The sequence below is a fragment of the Choloepus didactylus genome, chromosome 27 (assembly GCF_015220235.1).
Source record: "Choloepus didactylus isolate mChoDid1 chromosome 27, mChoDid1.pri, whole genome shotgun sequence".
Lineage (NCBI taxonomy): Eukaryota > Metazoa > Chordata > Mammalia > Pilosa > Megalonychidae > Choloepus > Choloepus didactylus.
Window position 1 is genome coordinate 10,395,507 of NC_051333.1, and position 22,868 is coordinate 10,418,374.

General features: G+C 52.0%; 1 protein-coding gene across 1 annotated transcript in view; it reads left to right on the plus strand.

Annotated features, from left to right (window-relative positions):
* The first annotated feature begins 3,832 nt into the window (after positions 1–3,832).
* NOVA2 (NOVA alternative splicing regulator 2) overlaps positions 3,833–22,868 on the plus strand; it is a 28,372-nt gene continuing 9,336 nt past the window's right edge. The window contains 3 exon segments of the mRNA XM_037820060.1: positions 3,833–4,020; positions 12,070–12,213; positions 17,405–17,571. Of these exon segments, the coding sequence (XP_037675988.1) occupies positions 3,936–4,020; positions 12,070–12,213; positions 17,405–17,571 (396 nt within the window). The 5' untranslated portion in view covers positions 3,833–3,935.

The window sequence follows — 22,868 nt, forward strand, 5'->3', positions numbered from 1 at the left end:
TGACAGATGGAGAGACTGAGGCTCAGACTGGAAAAAGCCCGTGCCCCAGTTCATTGGGCTGCGGAGGGAAGGATGAGAATGGCTTGAATCCCAGCCAGCCTGCCTCCTGGGCCTGTGTACGGAGCACCTGCCCACCTGCACTGCCTCTCCCCACCTGCTGTCCACATACAGAGAGCACTCAGGTGGGCCAGTCATCAGGCCCAGCAGGAGGAAGCTGCCTCGTAGATCCTTCCAACATCCCAGTCAGCAGTACCCTTTCAACTCCCATTTTGCAGTCTAGAAAGCAGAGGCCTTTTATACCAGAAAACAAGTCCTAAAAGGCATTCCCAAGAATCCCTGGTTCTATCACCCTTCTCCAAACTCATCTTTTTGAGAGACACGAGAGAGAAATGGCTAAAGACATGTCTTTGACTGCCTGGGTTCAAATCCCACACTTCAAAATTTTGTAGCTGTGTGAGCTCTGGCAAAGTCTCCAAGCCTCAGTTTCTTTTTCTGCAAAATGGGGATAATGGTACTACCTACCCATCCAGTCATTTTCAGACCTAAATTTAGAACACATGCAAAGTGCCCCACCCCTTAGATGGAGAATCTATGAAATGGGATTATTATTTGTCCCCCACCCCCAAATTTGGCACAGAAAGGGCAAGGCCCTTGCCTGAGCTCACACAGCTGGAAAGTGGGAGAGCCAGCATTCGGATGCACATCAGTTTGGGCTTTTGACCACTCAGTCACCGCAGACACTTAGGGCATTAGTATCCACAGCAGCAGCAGCATTTTCCAAATGAGGAAAGTGAGACTCAGAGAGGGTAAGGACAAGCCCAAGTCACGCAGCATGTAACTGGCACAGCCGGGATTCAAACCCAGGCCTGTGAGTGTCCAGGTGCATGCTGACCTTCATGCCAGTGAACCTCGCCGTAAAACCCTAACTGGGCAGGAGGGAAGAGTAGGATTGGGGCTACCCCAGCTCGGTCTGGGTCTTTGGTGCCCCTGGCTCCAGCCCCTGCCCAGCCTTAGGGCAATCCCCTCCCCTGGAAGCTCTGAGGTGGGGGTTCTGGGGTGGCTCGGATGATGGTAGAGGGTGTAGCAGCCCCCTCCACCGGCCTCTGATTGGGGCCTTGCAATCCCCCAGGATTTGGTGCTTGGAAAGCTGACGTTGGGTTGCTATGGCGATGGGTTTGGGGCGGTTGCCATGGCAGCAGAACTAGCCTGGGTTTAAAAATATCTAGGAGGAGGTTTGTATTTGTGTGTCAGTGTGAGTGCGTGACCGATTGTGCTGTTGTCTGTGTCCAAACCGGAGAGCTTGCGTGGGGTGGAGCTGGGGCCGAAGCATGATTGGAGTGGGGGTAGGGGGCTGAGCAGCACAGGGCACCCCACGTGTGTTGTGTGCTCCCCTGTGAGCAGCCCAAAAGGTCCCGGTGCACTGTGTGTGTGAGACGACGTGAGGCCGTGAATCTAAATGTGTGTGATTACCCAACTCGTATGTGAGGCATGATGAGTCTGTGTGGCAGCCTACACCTCACGCATCCCTTACATGTATGTCCCACGTGGCATAGGCCACGGGTGTTTCACTCCCATGCAAGATGCAGCCACGATCCAGTGTCTGAAACTTCTCAGGCTGTGTGTGGCCAAGTGAGCTGCTGTTGTGGCTCTGAATATGTTCACTTGGGTTCGTGCAAATATACTCATCCTGGATATTAGATTAACTATCCAGATATTAGTCTATTTGTATGAGAAGTCTGTGTTATGGCTTTGGGTCTGCATGACTGAATGTGGATTACTGGTGTGCATGTGTGTGTGTGTGTGTGTGTGCTCCTATCCCCTGTGAGTCTTTGTAGATCAGAGTGTGCGTGTGTGAAACTGTGTGAGTCCATGCATCTCTGTGCCTGGGCTTGTGTGTCTGCAGGAGGGCATGTGTGACTGTGTGTGTATTTCGGGTGGGGAAGGACTTCATGCCCAACTCCATGGATGTTGGGGTATGAACCTGTGTGGTTCGAGTGTATGTGACTCAAAGGGTCTAAGGTGTGGATAGCATCCTGACCCCAGGGTCTCCTTGCATCCTGCTGCCTCTTCCCTGTCTCCATGGCAACCAGCTCCTCAGCTCCCTCCAAGAAGATGGAGGGGGAGGATCCAGACTGCAGTGGACCACCACTCCCTCCCATCCCCCTTGGCACCGGGGACAAAGGGGGGGAGGGGACAGATGGGCGGCCACCCCACCTACCCCAGGCCATCTGCTAACCCCACCCCCATCCTGGGGACCTGGGAGCTCAGCATGGCAAGGGAGGGGCAGGGAGTGAGATGGAACAGAGGGAGGAGACCCCCAGCTGCCACAGTTACCCTCATTCTGTCCCCTTGGAGCCTAATCTTGCCTCTGGCTGACCCAGGAAGGAAAGAATCCTTGGAGACCGGGAATCGAGGGAGAAGAAAATTCATATATCAGAGAACACAGAATGTCACCAATGATCCTTTCCAAGGAAGGGGCCCCTACTTACGATGACGTCAAGCTGGGAAATTAGGCTTGTTCTGCGCTCAGATCCCAGTTTCCCCTCTGAGTAGCTGTGAGCCCTTGGATAAAGCTCCGTCACGTTCCCGGGCCTCCACTTCCTCATCTGGAAATCAGGTTTTCTTAACTGCATTAAGAGTAATATTTACGCTGCAAGGGCCGAGACTTTGCTTTGTTCACTGTTGTATCCCGGCGTTTGGGACAATGCCTAGCACTTCGTGGGTGCTCCCCTCAAGTGCTATTGCTTGAATTAGGCGCCAACTGTATGCCACGCTTAGTGCTAAGTGCTTAAACTCGTGTTCCCATTGCATTCAATCCCCCAAGCCCTTGCAGCAATGCCGGGTTGATTCCAGAAGAGACGAAAGGTTTGAGGCGGAACTTCCAAGCTGTCAGAGCTGGGAAACACTGAGAAGCGGGATTTCTTATCCTGACCTGTGAGGTCAGTTAAATGTTCTCATCTGTAAAATGGGCATAGCGAGCGCATCCTCAGGGTTGGTTCCTCTCCGGATTAAGTGAGATTATGTATGTGAAGCGTTCACTCAAAACCAGTCCTAGCTCGTGGTAAATGCTCATAAAGGTTCCTTAAAGAAGAGGGGTGAGTGGATGAGCCCAGGATCCCGGTTGTAGCCTGGGGGAGTCGAGTCCCTCCGGTAGCTGCGGGGGTGGGCGTGGCCTACAAGGAGGGCGTGGTCCGGGCTTCCAGGGCGGACCAATGGGGGCGCCGGAGGGCGTGGCCCTGGCCGGCTTGGGCGTGACCTCGCGCGGGTGGGAGGGGCCGGGCCGCTCCGGGAGCCTCCGGGAAGAAGATGCTCGGGCGTCCAGCCACCGCCAGCCCTGTCGCCGCTCCCGCCCGCGCCCGCCGCCCCCCGGGCCCCCACTAGCGGTCGCCTCCGCCTCGCACCTCCGGCCCCGATCCTCTGGCCTCCTGCCCTGAGCAGGGCTTGGGGGGCTCGGCCCTCCGCCCGGAGGAGGCCAAGAAGGAAGGTCCCGTCCCCCCAGTGGCGCGGCCAGTCCCCGGCCTCGGTGATCCCGAGAGAGACCCCACCCCTCAGTTCTCTCCGGGCCCTCTCGGAGACCCCCTTTACCCTCCCATCCTGCTCACATCCGCTCTCCAGGCTCCGTCAGCCCCCCAGTACCACTTCCCCCCCTGTCTCCCTCTCCGGGGTTCCCCCTCCCCCATCCCGCCGCCGCCGCCCCCTCCCCCTCCCACATCCCCTTCCCTCCCCCTCCCCTTCCCCCGCCCCCCCCCACCATGAGGATGATGGCCGCCGGCGCGGTGCACGGCCTCTTCACGGCCTCCGCGGCCCCGCAGCCGCCGCCGCCCCCGCCGCCGCCGCCGCCGCAACCCCAGCCTCCCCAGCAGCCGTCGCCGCCGCCACAGCAGCCGCCGCCGCCGCCGCAGCAGCAGCAGCAGCCGCCGCCCCAGGCCCCCCCCATGGAGCCCGAGGCCCCGGATTCCCGCAAGAGGCCCCTCGAAACGCCCCCCGAGGTGGTCTGCACCAAGCGCAGCAACACGGGAGGTGAGAGGGGGCCGCGGCTTGGAGGGCGGGGGCGGGCAGCGGGCCTCGCCTGTCTCCGTTCTCCCCTCCGGGTCCAGCTGGCAGGTGCAAGGGCTCTGGAGAGGGAAGGGGCGCCCCTCCCCTAGGGGGGGACCGAGGAGGGAGTTGGGGAGGGGGCCGGACCCCCCCTCGCGGAGGCCCGGGGCTGAGAGCTTTGTCTGCGAAGAGAAGGGATGGGGGGGAGGGGGTGGTAAGTGTCCTTGGGGGGGGTACAGAGGATGGGGGGGCGTGGGCCCCTTGGGGCGGGTGTCTCTGTGTCCTTGAGGGGTGTGTGATGTGACCCTTTCGGGGCAGGGGTGTTCCCCGGGCTTCTGTGTGCCAACGATCCCAAAACTGTGTCCTGGCAGTGGGGGGAGGGGCAGGGGAGAGGCGGCCTGGGACCCGGAGCTTCCCCCGCTCCTCCCTGGGGGTGTCCTGAGCAGGGGTTGTCCCGGAGGCGTCTGTGGGCTCTGGGCGGGACTGTGCTGGGGGACAGACGCCGGTGGGTGTGTTGGGTGAAATGGAGGAAAGGGTGGGTGTGTAAAGCTAGGTGGGAGAATGTGTGGCTGGGACAGGTGTGTGTGTGTGTGCACACATGTGTGGACCCTGGGAAGCCTGGGTGTGTGACATCAGGCATCATGGCTATGACAGGAAAGAGGGGGTATGTGTAAGAGACAGGGCAAGGTGACAGGGGCTGGGATCCATGTTTGAGACCCTTGAGGGGTGGTGTGTGACAAGGGTAGGTGTGTGCGAGTCACCCCAGAGGGGGCTGTGGCCAAGTATGACACATGAGTGAGAGGGTGTGTGTGACATGCAAGGGGGTGTGTGGGGGACGCCGAACGGGCCAGGTCTGTGTGTGTGAGCCATGAGAGGCTGTGTGGATAAAGAGAAGGCGGGTCGGTGTGTGTGACACAGGCATGCCTGGGGCGGGTTGACACTGGGCAAAGCTGATGAGAGTGTGTGACAAGAAAAGGGTGTGGGTGTGACTCCAGAGAGGCTCTGGCTGGGTGTGACACATGGAGGTGTGCAACAGTGACATCAGAGGGGGTGTGTGCAACCAAGGAAGGTGGGTGTGTGATGAGGGAGAGGCAGGGGCTCTGGGTGAAACACACGAGGGTGTGCAACAAGGAAAGGGAGGGATGGGTGCTAGTGTGACAAGGCTGTCGCTGTATGTGCAGAGCAGGGAACGTGTGTGTATGGCACCCAAGGAGTAGAGAAAGGGAAGATGTGTGTGTGTGTGTGTGTGTGTGTGCACATGTGAGAGAGTCACCCATGCATGTGTGTATGTGTAACAAGAGGAGGTGCGTATGTGTAATGACAGAGTGTGACACGAGAGATGATCCTCTGTATGTGTGACAAGGGAGCGAGAGTGTGTGTATCTGTGTGTGTGTGTGTGTGTAATGGCTGACTGACACCACAGAAGGCCTGTGGACAAAGCTGTGTGTGTGTGAGACAAGAGGTGCCACCACCATCATCCGAGCAACCTGAGGTGTGTGTCCCAGAGGATAAAAGACAAGCGTGCAGCTCTAGGTGTCTGATGCCGGCGGGGTCTGGGGGAGAAGTAGTGACCGGCCCCTCAGGGTTTGTCCAGGTCGTCGGGGCCCAGCCCGCTCACTCGCAGGAGGGAGACCCCAGAGCAGAGAAACTCCTTCCCGCAGTCACCTTGGCCAAAGTCTGCTTCCTCTGGATGGGAGAGGGCTGGCCTCCTCCCTCCTCTTCCTCCCCTCCCAACCTCCCCCCTTCCAGGTGGGACCGGAATGAGGGACCCCCCTGCTCCTCCTGCCTGTGAGGGTATCCAGCGGAAACTGGAGGAAAGGGAAATTGGGGGAGGGCTGGAGGGAGTTTCCTGTCCTCCTTCCTGCTCCCCCTCCCCCAGAGCACACACGCCAATGTGCCCCTGGCCAACTTCCTTCCCTCCTTCCTGCCCCACTGCCATTCCCAGCCCTCGAGAGACTTGGAGACCCAGGAGATCCCTGAGCCCTGCCTAGCTGTCCAGCCATCCCCTGGGAGAGAGGGATCCCACCCTTCTCTTAAAGGGACAGAGATGCTGGAAATCTAATCACTCCAAGCAGCACAAGTAACAGCAGATGGAGGAAAACTGAGGCTGGGCCAGAGGAAGCCACTTGCCCAAGGTCACACAGCTCTTAAGGGGTTTATCCGACCCTGGGCTGCCTGGTTCCAGAGTTCAAGGACTTAGCCACTGTGCTATCCTGCCTCCCTCAGTGGTGGGAAAACTAGGACGAGCCTTCAGGGACCAGCTCCTCCTGCCTCCTCTGCCTGCCCCCTTCCTGCGTACCCCTGGGGAAACTGAGGCCCAGAGATGCAAAGGGGCAGGCCTCCATTTACGGAAACACTCGGGGACAGAGCTGGGCAAGGGTCCAAGACTTTGATCCCAAAACTTCTTCCAATAATACACCTCGATGGCTGTGAGGCCCTGAGTCAACCTTGCCCTTTTTTTAAACCTCAGTTTCCCAATCTGCCAAATGGGGAAATAACAACAACCACAACAATAATAGGAATCATAGCTACCAATGTTATTACCCATTGCTTTACATACCCATGGAACCCTCCTGGTACTCTGAGATCATCATCATAATCAATTATAATAATGGTTAACATTTATGTGCCAGGAAATATTGTGGAAAGTGCTTGACATGGATTAACCATTTAATCCTTATTGCAACTCTGTTATGTCACCACCCATCTTACAGATGAAAACAACGAGGCCCAGAGAGGTTAAGTAACTTGCCCCAGGTCAGTCAGCTATTTGAATAAGGAGGCTGGTTCCATGGTGTGGATGGATACTACCGTAAACCTCATTTTTAGATGAGGAAACTGAGATTCAGAGAGGTGAGGGACTTGTCCAAGGTGACACAGCAAGTAGCAGCAGATCAGACAGATTGAGCTCTTGCCCACAGTGCCAGCTCTTGCTCCTTTCCCAGGGCTGATGGAGGAGACGGTCGCTGTTAAACTGGCTTTCCAGGCACCATGACTGGCTGGCAGATGGTACTGGGAGGAAGATGGGGCACTGAGGGCAGGGGGGGCTTGCGTAAAGAGGCTGGCTGGAAAACCTAGTTAGGGGCTCATTGGAGAAATAAACAACCCCAGTCCGGTGGGGCTGTAACCCAAAGAGTGTGCCCCCTGAGTACGGATCATAACTCTTAAGCTGCAACTATAATGCTCCCATGCAGTCGACTGTGTTCTCACCTTCATCACCCCCAAAATGATAGAATCAGCCAACACAGACACGCACACACAAATCATATCTCAAACAAAACTTAAACTAGCCAGGCTTTGCTCCCTCTCTAACACAAGGACAGTGCCACCATGGTTGAGAGCCTAGAGTAAGATCTTCTAGGATTCACATCTTGACACTGCCTTGTGCTTGGTGGGAGACCCTTGGGCAAGCTGTCTCCCCATTCTGAACCTCAGTTTCCTCATCTGGAAAATGGGGACCAAAAGACCTACTTCTCTGGGTAGTTGTCTGGGTTCATTGAGACTATGTATATAAAGCTCATAGCATAACGCCTGGCAGATGGTAAGTGCTCCACGAACAGTAGCTGCCGTTTTTTCATTATTATTAGTGACACCAGGTATATCATAGACCTGTTCCGCCATCCAATGGTGATTTGCTCCAAGGGAATCATATCCCAGTCACCTCTATCTCACCCAGAAGCAGTGTCACAACTCAGAGTCAGCGTCACACCTTGGAACATCTCACATCCCCACGAGGCACACTCTGGTTGTATTACATTTCTCACACGCACAGGCAACACCGTCACTCACATCAGGTGTGTGACGTCTTTCCCCTCCTCAATGGTACCCCTCCCACACCACACCCCCACCTTTGGTCTTTCACTAACATTACCACACTCTATGATCTCCATATTGCACCCCAGCCACCTCACACCCCCTCCATAGAACACACCAACTCTCACCTCCTCAGCCCTCAAACCTAGAACACACCAAGCACATCACACCTTTGGACAATAGATACCAGGAGTTTAATACCCCAACTTTGGTCACACACCCCAAAAGCAACACCTGTGCAACATACATCCTTTCAGCTCTACCTGTGTCATGAGTGAACCATCCTTCCCCACCCCAGATCAAAACCACCTTTCAGGGTCAACTCTCTGACAATTAAAATTGTCTCTCCTATGACAGCACCCCAAATATCTTGGGTAGGCAAAAACTGTTTATGGACAGAGGCGTGTTGGTTGATTTTGGAAGCTTGCAGAAGCATTTCTAGGGGTCAACAGGGAGGGGAGGCTAGAGACTTAAAGTAACTAGAAGGGGAAGGGCAACCCCTTCCCAAGGTGAAACTCCTTGAAATCGCAGCAAGAGGGAAACAGGTCAGTCAGAGGAGAAGGAGTTGTCATCTTTGGGCCCTGTCATTGGACAGAAGAAGCTGCCTGAACCCCAAGGGAAGACCTAAGAGCAGTGGGGAGTGGGGGGGGGGGTGTGGAGTTCTCACATCTAGTTTCTCCTTCAATAGAAGGAAGAACTTTCTCACAACCAGAGCCTCAGTTATTGGGAGTGGCCAATGTCTGAGGGCTCTGGTTCCATCAAAGTCACATGTCTGCCCCTGGTGGCAAGGAAGGCTGGGACGTAGAGCACTGGCTTCTTCCTGGGGGTGGTGGGACTCCCCAGGAAGAAACGCCCCTGAACAGGAAGGCTGTGCAGAAAATTCCGGAGGGAGCAGAGTGGACCAATGTCCACAACGGGGACTCCTGGCACGTAGGGTTCTGAGCTTCTGCAGGCCAGAGGTCTCAGCTGCTCCCCTCAATCAGAGACCCCCTGAGGAGGGGCCTCCAGAAGCCAGAAGTACCTGAAACAAGGCCTGACACATAGTAGGTGCTGACACATAGTAGGATGGAATCATTGGAGAAAGAGAGGGAGGAAATACTGGTACAGAGCAATGTAAGGAGGGCAAACTTAAAGACGATGGCGAGAGAAAGAAGGGAGATGGAGAGACTCTAAGGCTGGAGAACAGGGAGCAGGGAGAGAACATCCTTCCTCTAAGCAGAGAAAAGGCTGGAGCTGGGTGACAAAAGAAGTGGGGTCTCCCCTTCTTCTCCTGCCTCCCAACAAAACCCCCAAACCTTAGAGGTTCATTTCTGAACACTGTGATAAGCACTTTACTTGTGCTTATGTGGTAGGTAAGTATTAAGGACAGGGATGATGACGATGACGACAATGATGATGGTTGCTAACATTTCTTGAGTGTGCTACATGTCTGGGACCACTCTAAATACTTGACAGTTGATCATTGATTAATCACAATAACCCTATGAGGTAGTGCTATCGTGTCCCCATTTTACAGATGAGGAAACTGAGGCCAAGGAGGTGAGGCCACTTTCCCAAGGGCACCAGCCTGTCGGGCACAAAATTCAATGCAGTCTAGGGCTGTTTCTGCCATTTCATACTGAGATTTTTGGGCAAAGCCTGGGGAGATATGAGAAAGACGGGCAGAAAGTGGGGGGCGGGGAGCAGATGAATACCTTCCTTCCACCCTCCACCCTTGAGAGGGAAACCAAGGAAGAGGTGCTGGCTGGAGGGAGGGTGGGGAGTAAAGTCAAGAGAAAGAGGGGGCAGCAGAAGCCAAAGGATTAGTGAGAATTCCCTCCCCATCTTTCTGAGCCTTCCAGAGATGGAGAGCCAGTTCCCCCCATCTCTGTGACAAGTTTAGGGACGGAGGGGAAGAAAGTGAATTCAGAAGGGGGCCTCATGATTGATGGGAGGTTAATTACCTAATAGGCTTAAGGTCTGATTAGGCAAATTTAAGAGGATTGCCTTTGGCTTGGAAAACCCCTTAATTCTGGACTCCTCCCCAGGCCTGCTGGGCCCCGGTTCACCCCTCAGCCCTACACTCTTGTCTGAACACATCCGGGAACCCAGAGCCTTGAGTCTTAAGGGAATAGACCGTGGTGGGCAGGGCTCCTGGTCCCATGTCCCCACTTTTACTGAGCAGTACCTCTTTTATCTGCTCTGTATGTTGGGATTTCATGTAAGACATTGAAAATAGGCTTTCCTTGCCTAAAGGAAAAAAAAGTTGAAAAACTGTTGGTGGAGAGTTTAAGACCTTCAGCTTTGGAGTCCCAAGGGTCTGGCTCCTTCGTCCTTTTCCTGATGTTTGTGGCGTTTATGCCCTGCTGGGCACTTCCCCTGGGTCACAGGCTGGCACCCCTGACGTGATCCACACTGGACTCCGTGAGGCAGCGATCTGAAGGCCTGAAATGGGGGTTCAGGGATATCATCTGAGAAGAAGCAATCTTTGAGGAAGGACAGGAGGACAAGAGGAATTCACTGGGGGCTGGGAGTTCCAGGCCGAGGAAAAGTGCAAAGGGCCTGAGGTAGAAGGAAACAGGGAATGTTTGAGGAACAAAAAGGACAGTGTGTCTGGAATCCATTGAGGAAGATGAAAAAGTGAGGCTGGAAAGGAGAGCAGGGCCAAATCACAAAGTGTCTTATACCAAGAAGACTCCAGAATTTTTACCATGAGTGATTTGGGGCAATGGTTTGATTAGGAAGTAGGAGGAGTTAGAGGCTTGCCTTAAGTCTGCACCAAACCAGTGCTATCCACATGGCCAATAAAACACTGTGGATTCATAACAAAGAATAACCAAAGCCCCATAACACCCTTGGCACCAGCCTGAGGCCTTCTGGGCCCCCCTCAAGCATGTTGGTCTTTAGCCACCAGCAGTGGAGGGTGTTAAGCAAGGGAGAGCTGAGACTGAATCAGAAGTGGGTTTGAAAATCAGCCCAGCAGCTGTCTGGATGTGTGACCTTGGGTTGGTGCCTTCACTTCTTCGTGCTCCTCTGTGCCTCAGTTTCCTCTTTGTGTAAAAATGGAGTCATTCCACCCACCTCACCCCGGGGGGTTGCAAGGAATAGAGATCAAGCTTGCAAAGCACTCAGCACAGTTTCTGGTCAATAGGGAGTGTTCAGAACATCTCCAGAGGCCACACCTTGTCACCCCTCCATTGTTCCAGCCATGCCCAACCGCTGTCACCTCCCACCTGGACCACCGTCGTTGCCTCCTCACTTGGCTCCCAGTTTCCATCCTCACTCCCCACACCGTTCCCTCAGGGTTGCCAGAGGGATCCTGTTAAAATGAAGTCGTGTCCCTCCTCTGCTCAGAGCCCTCCTGTAGCTCCTGTCTCACTTGGAGTAAAAGCCAAAGACCTCACTTTGGCCCACAAGGCTCAACATAAGCCTCCCCTCATCCCCTACCCCAGGGCCTTTGCACGTGCTCATCCTCTGCGTAGCCCATGGCTCGGTTCCCTTCCCTTCTCCATAGCCTGGGCACAGTCGATCACAACGGTTAAGAGCACGGACACTGGGGCCAGACTTCCCGGGATGGGTCCAGATCTCGGCTCTGTCGCCCACTAGCTGTGTGAATGTGGGCACTTTCTTCACCTTTGTTCCCTCATCTGTAGAATGGGTTCAAGAAATAGCACCTCCTTCCTAGATTGGTGTGAGAATGAAAGGAGCTGGTATTTGTAAAGTACTGGGAACAGGGTCTGAGGCATATTAGCTGCTGTAGAAATGTTTGATGAATAAAGAATGGCACACTGTGGCCCTGGCAGCATTCTAACGTGGCAGCACCTCCACTCCCCATCCCCTTTTCCTGCCTCTCTTTGTTTTCTTAGTACTTAGCACCATCTGACCTAAAATATATTGTCCGACTCCCGCTCCAGAAGAATCTAGCTGTGTGAGCTCTTGGCCGAATTGCTTAAAATTCTTTCGGCCTGATCTGGCTCTTGGGCCCGCGAGAGCAGGGAGCTTTGTCTGCTCTCATCATGGCTGGTTGGCTAGAATGGTGCCAGGCATGTAGCAAGTGCTTAGGATTTGTCGAGTGGTGAATGAAGGAGTGAGTGAAAGAAGATCATTGTTTTCCATGTTGAATATGAGTGTTTGGTGTGTCTCTTACTGCCGCCTCACGGTCATTGTTCCCGTGTGTGACTGCGGGCCCTGCGGGCCCCTGCACCCATCCCCTGACTGCCTTCCACCCTGTGTGCCCTGCAGAGGAGGGCGAGTACTTCCTGAAGGTGCTGATCCCCAGCTACGCGGCGGGCTCCATCATCGGCAAGGGCGGGCAGACCATCGTGCAGCTGCAGAAGGAGACGGGAGCCACCATCAAGCTCTCCAAGTCCAAAGACTTTTACCCCGGTGAGCCCGGGGCCTAGGACCCTTCCCTAGCCACCCCCTCCCTCCCACCAGGGCCCCGGATGGGAAGGAATGGCTGCCCTAGGGGAAGTGGGGGGGCTCCCCTCCCCCTAAGGGGACAGAGCTGCCCCCTGTCCGAGGGGACTGGTCCAAGCAGATGGGGGTGGGGGCAGGGCCAGACAATGGGGCTGCTGCATATGCATGAGCTCATTTGCATGATGTGCTGGCAGATGTGCCCCTTCCCACACACCTGCCCCCTCGGGTCAGTTGGAGGAGCTGGGGGGAGGAAGGCAGGTGTCAGGGGGTCCCCCGGGGCTTGAGGGCCAGCCAGCCGTGCTCTGCACACACACACATACCCCACTTTCCACCCCCCTTCCCTTTCCTTTGGATTTCTCTGACACCCTTCTTGCCCAAGCTAAGTCTCGCTGTATTTCTCTGTCTCTCTGTGTTGTTCTTTTTGTATCTCTTTCTCATTCTGATTTGGACTTTCCCAACTCTTGTTCTCTTAGTCTCCATTCCCATCCACCTCTCTCTCTCTGCCTCTCTTTCTGCGTCTCTCTCTCATCTGTTTGTGTATCCCCCATATCTTGTCCTCTGACTCTGCCATCCCTGTCTTTGCAGCACTGTCTCTCCCTCTCGCCTCCTCTCCTCCTTCCCTCCCTTTCTGTCTTCCTCTCTTTCTCCCCCCTCATCTTTATCTTTCCCTCCACCACTCCTATTCTCCCACATTTCTTTCTCTTGTTCTCTGAACTCTCTGTGTCCTTTAGTCCACCCAGCAAATATTTACTCAGCACCCCTCCATGAGCTCATTTTCGGCTGGGGATGCCCCTCATTTCTTCCTGCTGCTTCTTACCCATCTCTCCCTGCCTCCCTTTACGTTTCTTTTTTTGCTCCTGTCTTTAGCTCCCTCATTGTTTTTTGCCTCCTTCAAACTGAGCCCCCTTTCTGCCTCCCCTCCAGCTCCAGCTCTCTCCCTCCACAACCCTACTGCCCATAAAATTGTCAAGCCTCCTTCACTGTCTCTAATCCCCCTCAATAGCTCTCATCCCCTCCATATCTTCCTCCCAAGGCCAATGCCCAAGCCTCAACCTCTCAGAATCCACAGAAGGTCTCCTGAATGGCATCTTTGGTCCCACACTCTGGTTCTAGCTCATCCTTAATCCCCTTGGAGTTTTTAGGTCAAACAGCAAAGCTGGAGCCCAGGGTCAGGACACATGCATTCTCCCCCCACCCTTTCCCTCCCTCCCGCCATCTCACTAAGCAGCTTTGGCAAAGGGTTTAGAGAAGAGTCCAGGCAACCAGGCACACCCCTGCCTTGTCTCTTCCACCCTGGCCTAGTTTCCCCCACACCCCTCTAGCTCACAAGATACAGATAAGACCTCTACTTGGGACATTCATCCTTGCCCCTGGATCACATACCATGACATCAGACACATCATCCCCTCCTAACTCAATGGCACACCCCACAGGCCAGGCAGCAGGCAATGCCCAAAGTTGGGACAGTCTCGGGTTCTCAGACATGCAGTGTGAGCCAGCAACCCTCCTCCTGGAACCTGTAAGCAGCCTCCATGCCTGCTCCTGACGTGGAACTTCCAGAACACATAGCACGTGCTCTCTCCTGACTCAGAGATGCAGGACACTCTGGTCCTGTCCCTTGGACCTCCCAGGACCCACAGAAACACACTTTCATTCATTCATTCAACACACATTCTCTGAGATGCCTCCTCTATGCCAGCCCCGGGATGGGTAGAGTGGGGGACTCCGAAGTGACTGAGACAGCCCCTGTCCTGTCACGTGGGTCTCACAGTCCAGTGGGGGAGACAGACCCAAAACCAGTGATGGCGTGGAGTGGACAGGGCTGGGGCAGGGGAGGGTGGGAGCCCAGAAGGATAATAAGAGTGAAGGTAAAGATCAGGGAAGGGGCTCCAGGAAAACAAGAGCATATACAAAGTGCAATGTGGCCGAAGCATAGATAATAGATGAGAAATGACAGTGGGGAAATTGAAAGGGTCCTCCAGGCCTGGTGAGTACACAAACACACATGCACACACATATACACATGAACACACACATACAGACATATACACACACATACACATGAACACACACAGACATATACACACATACACAGACATATACACACACATACACATGAACACACACATATACACAAACACACACAGACGTGTACACACATACACAGACATACACACACATACACATGAACACATACACAGACATATATGCAAACACACACAGATTCACACATACACAAACACACAGACATACACACACAGACACACACAAGGTGCTTGTGTGTCTACTACATGAAACAAAAACCCACCTGGCCCTAAACCCCGAGGTAGGGGCTGAGATGCAGCAGAACACACAAAGTGTGTCCCCTCCCTGGCGCAGGAACCCCATAGCCCCAGATTCAATCCTTTCAGACCGTACATGGAGAAACTGAGGCCCAGAAAGAGGCAGGAACCTGCCAAAGGCCACACAGACTCCTCTGTTCATGTTCATTTGTATCCTAGTGACTCTTCAACTCCCTCTGATTTGGAGCATTTGCCAGTCACTCGGACCCTTCCCCCAGAAAAAAAGCACGGCCACACGCATGACTTTTTAATATTATTGATTTATTACATGCTTTCACCAGAGTGCAAAATCATAAGCGACTGCTTAGTAGATTCACTCATATTCTTTTTGAATCTCAAAAATACAAAAACCAAACAGCCGTCCTCTGATGCCTCCTCCTCTCCCCCCTATACACATAAAGCTAATCACTCCACACACCCAAAATTTAGCACCGGGCAGGGCAGTGGTTCAGAGCACAGACTCTGAAGCCAGACATCTGGGTTCAAATCCCTGGTCTTGCACCACTGCCCAAGCAAACTTGGGCAGACGCTTCACCCTCCCTGTGCCTTAGTGTCCTCAGCAGTAAATCACGGATAATTATATTGCCTGCCTCATGTGTTAAGTGAATTTATACATGTAAAGGGCTTAGAATGGCGCCTGGTGCGTGGAGTTACGTAAGCACCAACTGTTACTATTAGGAAGCCTTTTGGAGTGTCACTGAGCCCCACCCCCACCCTCAAAGCCTCTGTGGACCCCAAGTTAAGAATTACAAGGAGGGGCTGGTGGTCCCAGACTTCCTGAGCTGGACGGAAGCTGAGCAGAGCCCAAGGACCCAGCCACTTCAGCCAGGCTCTCTCTGGGGCTTCCCCTCCTCACCCCCACCCCCAGTTCCCACCCTGCCCCACACCCTTTCCTATTTACACCCAGACGGAGGCAGCCTGCAAGCTGACTCACCCTTGGCGCAGACCAAGCCATTGTTCTGGGAGGGGGGGGAAGGTCAGTGGCCCAAAGGGGGTGGGGGATATCAGCCACAAAAGTGACCCACAGACAGTGACACCCAGACACATGGCAAGGCTGGAATGCCAGGCTGAAGACTGGCAAGCGAGGGGTCAGGGTGATGGCATCAGCGCGCTGCACCAAGACGTTTGCCGGACACTGGATATTCAACCCTTGAGTGTCCCGGACACTCCGGCACACGGAACTGGCCGGTGCTCCAGCCCTTTCACAGACCAGGAAGCTAATCAGGTCCTGCAGATAGAGTCCCACCCAGGGAGGGACACACACACTCACACTCCACACACGAAACTCACCCAGGTTCACCCCGGCACAGTCATGATAGAGTCTTGCTTGTCTTATACTTAGACACACAAATACACAAGCACAGAGTCCTCCAATCTTACATACTGACACATGAGTCTGTCTCTTACACACACACACACTCACACTCACCATTCTTATCTGCCTGTCTCCTATACACACACTCACACACATATGTATACCTACCACACACCAGTCATCCAAATAATCTTACAAACACCTAGAGGGGTGTCTTTCACACACATGTGCACACACACATATGCAGACAGACACACACACACACCGTCCTACAGTCTCAAAGTGAGTCATGAGCCTCAATGCCAATTAATGAGGTTCTTTGTTTCTTTCTCTCAAACCCTCACGTACACTCAGCTCAGTTGCACAAATAATATACACAACCCCAGTCATCACAGTGAGACCCAGAGTCTTGCCCACACACAAGAGTGCACACAAATATCTTTACTTGAATCAGGGTGTTGCACAGTCTGTTTACATCTCAGCATCTCCCGCTCTTTCTCTTACCCGCACAAACACAGATAAAGATAATCCAGCCAGTCCCACCCAAGTACACACTTTTATGCATGCATGCATGCACACACACACACATCAGTTAACCAAATAGCCTCACAGAGGGACACACACTGGTCACAGTGTCACCCACAGTTTCTCTGTCCCACACACATGCATCCCAGCACCACCCAGAGTTGGCATCTTCCCCCTGCCCCTGCCCCTGCCCCCCACACAGAAGTGAGAAGGATGCCCAGATCAGAACTGCAGCCAATATCTGGAGAATCCCCAGCAAAGGCCTCCACCCCACACTCCTTTTCGGGTCCCCCAGTCCCCACTCCTCCACGCGTTGCCTTTGACCCACCCTGCTCTCCCCTCCCCACACCCCTGCCCCCCCCACCTCTGATCCCTCCATCTGTAGGGTCCAGTCCTCTCTTCCGCCTTCCCCACCCGCCAGCCCTCCCCCATCCTCTCCAAAAGCCCAGAGGCCATCGGAGCTGCAGGCTTTCAGGGGTTGCCATGGCAACGGGGCCTCGTCTTCGTCCCCCTGGGGGTGGGCTGAGGACCCGGCCAGCCAGACCGATAAGGGGGTTCCAGTTACTGTGGCAACCGTTGCAGGCCTGAGCTCTCCGCTCCTAGAAGGGGGTGGTGGTGGTGAGTGAATGGTTGCCAGAGCAACCGGGAGCCGGCAAGGACTGGGAAGAGGCAGCTGAGCCCTATCTCCCCCTGCCTAGAGCTACTGTGGGCATCACAAAGCACTTAAGCATCATTCTTCTATCTCCTGGGGTTGTTTTAGGGGAGGAAGATGAAGTGCAGACAATAAAACGGGCTTCCGCTCAATCTCCAGGCTGCCCAGGGGGGCCCTGCCCAGTGCTCAGGCTCACTGTGGGGCGTAGGGTCGGTCAGGTCCACACTCGGGACCTCAGTTTTCCCCTTCCTTAAATGGGGCCTGTCTCTCAGGAATGTCCCATCCCGTCTGACACATCTGCCATCTCTCTCCCTTGCTCAACAGGAACCACAGAGCGGGTATGCCTGGTACAGGGCACAGCAGAGGCCTTGAATGCTGTGCACAGCTTTATTGCCGAGAAGGTCCGAGAAATCCCACAAGCAATGACCAAGCCTGAGGTGGTCAACATCCTCCAACCCCAAACCACAATGAACCCCGACAGAGCCAAGCAGGTCAGCTGGGGCAGAGACTGGGTTTCTGTAAAGCTGGTGAGGTTCTGGAGGAGACACTCTTCCCATGTCACTGGATTACTATGGGGTTGAATGGGATAGTGCCTATTAAAAGTTTACAAGCCACACATGGTAGTGTTGTATTATTAGGGAGACAGCCCTAATGATATAGAAAGGACTCCAGAGTGAGTTTGATTAAGAGAAGAAGTGAAGTCTGTGAGCAGTTGGACAAGATCCCCACCACCACACCACCATATCCCTGCTTCTTTGGATTCTGTAGATCCTCTTTCTCTTCCACATCATCCCATTGTCTCTCTGGGCACCCTGCCTCCCACTTCCTGTTCTCGCCGGAAGTGATCTCAGTGACAGCCCAGCCAGCTCCGGCAGTTTAGAAATGGTCTCTCATATTCCCTCCACCCATTAATTATTGTATGTGGGAAGCCACCATTTCGGAAAAAGGACCGTTAGCGAGAGAGGGGGCGGATTCCGCTCCTACACAGCCCCTTCTAGAAAGGAATGGAAGGGGGAGGAGAGGCCTCTCTGTTGCCTCGGTTACGGGGAAGGGGTGGCGTACGGGCGTGGCAGGGACCGGGCCAATCGCTTCCCGGGCCTCTCCGGTTGCCATGACGACGGAGCACCCTGGGCAGGTGGGCTCTCAGCAACGCCCCTCGCAGAGCGGTCCCCGCTCTTGTACACATGCGCACTCGATGCAAATGAAGGAGAAACGCCGGGCTGGCGGGCAGGCCACTTACTTGCAAGGGTTCCTTAGCCTCTGCCTAGCGGCAAAGACAGGAGAGTCGGCCTCGGGGAAAGGGAAATGGAATTCATGTGTCCTGTCCTTGACCTGAGATGGGAAGGGGTCAAGGGTTACACCAAGCTCGTGGGGAAACGGTGGCGCCCTGGAGGAGTGCTGCCCCGCGGTTCGTTCCAAAAAAGAAGGCGGGTTCCCGGCGTGGACCACGGCTGCTGTCCTTGGTGCTGAAGCGACTCCGCTCCTCGCGCCCCAACAGGGTTTTTGCTAATCCCTCCCCACCAGCAAGCCACAGCTTACCCCCAGTTTACAGCGAGGCTAGACATAGTTTTTTTTCCCCCTTTGCCTTGGTCGTGGCCACAAGGGGCTCTAGATTCATCAAAAGTTTGTGGTTGTTGCAGGGAAAATGGGGTCAGTACCATCTGTGCCTGGGCCTTCTACCCCACCCCTAATCCGCAGGAACTCTCAGCTAGTAGAGCCAAAAGGTGACAGGACCACATGATTTATCCTCTGCCTCCTTACCGGGGCTCCAAAGAATGAGAGACAATGGTTGAAGGCTCCTGCTTAGAAGTCAAATTTTAAGTTGAATTCTGCTCTGATAAGTCTTGCCTGTGAGACCTTGAACATGTGACTTGATTTCTCCGACTCTCCTTTTTCTCATCTGTAAAATGGGATTCATTAGGCCACTTACTTAAGGATGGTGGTCAGTGTTCCTTAATGCTTGAAAAGAACTTAGCATGCATGTCTAGTGCATAGAAAGTTCTCCAAAAATGTTAGGTGTTGTTATTGTTATTACTGAATTTTCAAGTCAGGAGATAAGTATACTCCCCTTTTTGCCTTGGAGTCAATGTGTTACTCTGGGCCTTCTTCCCTACTCTAGGCCTCAGTTTCCTTTTCTGTACAGTGTGGCAGCTGGGCTGAATGAAGGATTATAAATTGAAATGCCTACAGGATCCAGAAAAGTAGCATAAAGAGTTAAGAGCTGTGGCCCTCTGGCTAGGAAATGCCATCCCTAAAGAGGCCAGTTGCTACCTAGCTCCAGTTCAGTACTTTCGCTTTGGGAACATGGACATAGTTTCACCATATCTTCCAGATTTTTCAAAAGTCAGAAATATTTAAATCAACTGATTTTAAAAGGTTGGCTCAATTTTTAAAACACAATGTAGGCCAAAGAAAATATGGTTGTGGGCTGCCTGTGGCCAGTGGGCTAGACCAGTGATTTTCATCCCTGGCTCAGATGACATCTGAGTCATCTCGGTAGCTGAAAATGCATACTCTTGGGTCCCATCCCAGAGCCACTGAATCAGAATTTCTGGGGATGAGGCCTGGGAATCTGAGCATGGATTCTGGCCTGAGATCAGATCCTGGCTCTACTACTCACCATCTGTGTGACTTTGAGAAAGTTACGTAACCTCTGTGTGTCTTAGTTTCCCAATCTATAAATGTGATAATAATATACCTACCTGGGAGGGTTGTTACAAAGATTAAATAAGTTACTATATGAAAGTCTTTGAAAAACTTCCTGACAAATGGTAAGCACTGTGTTGGCTGTTGTTGCTGCTTTGTGGTGGTTATTATTACTTGAAAATCTCCACAGGCTTGCACATCACTGAGAACGGTCTCTTGGGTCTTTCTTGTTCTAAAATGCCTGTGAGCTGTGGCTCTGTGATTCCAAGATTCAAAGCATACATTGTTCTAAGATTCTACTGTTCTAACATCTTGGGACCCCAGGCTTCCACGAGTCTGTGCCTGCAGTTCTCTCTAACATGCCATGCTTCTCCAATTCTGGGTCTCTCACAAAGGCAGCTGCCATTTTTTGAGAGCTTCTCATGTGCCAGCACATTACCCATTGAATCTTTCCGATAACCGTACGTGGTATGTGTGGTTATGCCAATGTTGGAGATGAGGAAACTGAGACAAAGAGAGGTGAAGTCATTTGCCTGAGGTCACACAGTTACTAAATAGCAAACTAAGATTTGAAACTTGCTCTGTTGAAAAAATAACAGCAATGACCCCACAGCTAGCAATGGTTCCGTCATCACAGCCAACATTGACAGGGTGATTACCAGGAGGCAGGCCTCCGGAATCTCGGTGAATACTTGAAAAAACATATGGATCAGGAATGATATATCTATTTTAAAGCTGTGAGAAAAGAGGCTCAGAGAAGTGAAGTGATTGCCTTAGCCCACACAGCTAGAAAGAGGTAGAGGTGGGACTTTTTTTTATATCTATTTTTTCCCCACAGGATTAGCCAGTTGTCTCCAAACCTTTCCTTGGATAATCTATCCTTGGCCCCCTGCTCTGAAATCCTCCATCACACACTAAATATCTTTTTGCTCTTAGCTCTGGATTTTGTATATACTGTTCTAGCTCCTTGACTTATCAGGCTGTTCTTTTTTTCTGGTTATTTTTTTTTCCAATAACAGCTTTACTGAGGTATAATTCACATACTATAAAGTTCACCGTTTTAAAGTGTACAATTCAGAGGTTTTTAGCATGTTCACAAAGTTGTTCATCGATCACCACTATCTAATTCCAGATCCTTTCAACACCCCCAAATAAATCCCATAACTCAAAGCAGTGAACTTCCCCCTAGTTCCCCAACCCCTAGGCAACCACTAATCTGCTTTCCATCTCTGTGTATTTGCCTGTTCATATAAATGGAATCATTCAGCATGTGGCTATTTATGTCTGGTTTCTTTCATTTAGCATTATGTTTTCGAGGTTCATCCATTTATGACATGTATCAGAAGTTTATTTTTATGGCCAAAAAAATATTCCATTGCATGGATATAACATTGTGGTGATCCATTTTTCAGTTGATGGACATTTGTTTGGTGTCTGCTTTTTGACTATTATGAATAATGCTGCTGTGAACATTTGTGTACAAGTTTTTGCATGGATGTATGCTTTCGTTTATCTTGGGTCTAGACAAAGGAGTGGAATTTCTAGGTGATACGGTAACTCTGTGTTTAACTTTCTGAGGAACTGCCAGACTATTTCAGAGTGGTTGTACTACAGATGTGGGATTTAAATCCAGGTCTGCCCATATTGGTAATCATGACAATGACTATCTATTGAGTAGATAGTGGACACAAATTAATTGCACACTCACATGGTATCCTAGCTTGGCACAGAATAGGTGCTCAGCAAATGCTGATTGAATGAATGAATGAATGAATAATGACATGCCCACAGAGGCCAGGAAGAGACATAACTAAGGGAAGACATCCAGGTGTACAACACCTGGCAGGGATGGGGGCCGTGACTCACCCAAAGGGCAACCATGGTCAGTTCTGACTAATTGCAGTCATGCATGGATTTCACGCTCAACATTACATGCATGATCTCAGTTAGGCCTTGTGATAATCCCATGGCAGAGGTATGAATATCCCTGTTGTAATCATGAGAAAATTGAGTCCAAAGAGGTTAAGTCCCTTGCCAAGCATCAGCCAGTGGTAGAACCAGAAATTGAACCTGATCGGGTGACTCCAGATCCCAAAGCAGCTTTTCTGGGATTCATATGCACAGATTGCAAACCGATGGCCTGGCTAGCACATTGGATTGTTTACACTGCACAGTGGTTCTTACAAATTTTGGAAAAGGTTGCCAACATTTAAAAACTAGACAGCCTTGCATTTTACAAATCAGAATTTGCAGTTAATCTAGAAAAATCAGATCAGGCAGCACTTAGCTGAGTTTGGCTGCCCAAATGCACAGCATCCTCACACAGACACACACAGACACACACACACAGACCACCAACACCTCCAGGCGACTTATGTCTGGCTGTTTTCACTCAGTCCTTTTCCTACTTGGTCCTTTGGGCATGTCACTATTCTTTCTTTCATCCACTTATCCAATCGGTCAACCTTTGCTGAGCACCTAATGTGTGCCAAACACTCTTCTAGGCACTGAGGACTCAGTAGTAAACAAAACAGACAAAAAAAAAAAAAAAAAAAAAAAAAAAAAAAAAAAAACCACTTTGTGAATATCAAATTATTTCCCGGAAAAGAGAAAATGAGTAAAATATGTAGGATGTCAGTGAGTGAAAAGTGCTATGAAGGTAAAATAAATTTTAAAAAGAGGGAAAAGGAGTGTTTGGGCATTTGTATATTTCCTCCTAACTTTTTATTCTGAAAATGCTTAAAGAATAGTCCAATGGTCTCTCTATTCACTGCACTTAGATTCACCAATTGCTAACATTTCTTTTATCACTTTACACACACAAACACATTGTGTATGTGGGTGTATGTTTGCTGATCCATTTGAAAATAAGTGTGAACCTCCTGACACTTCACCCCTAAATACTTCAGCATATATCTCCTAAGAACAAGGACAGTCTCCTGCATTATCAGATTACTGTTATTATACCAAAGAAAATTAACACTAATCTCTTAATATCATTGAATAAAAAGTTCATAGTCAAATTGCCCCAAAATATCTTTTATATCAGTGGAGTTTTTTTTTCTATCCAAGAGTCAATCATGGTCATGAGTTGCGTTTGGCTGTTATGCCTCGTAAGTCTCCTTTTATCTGGAACAGTCTA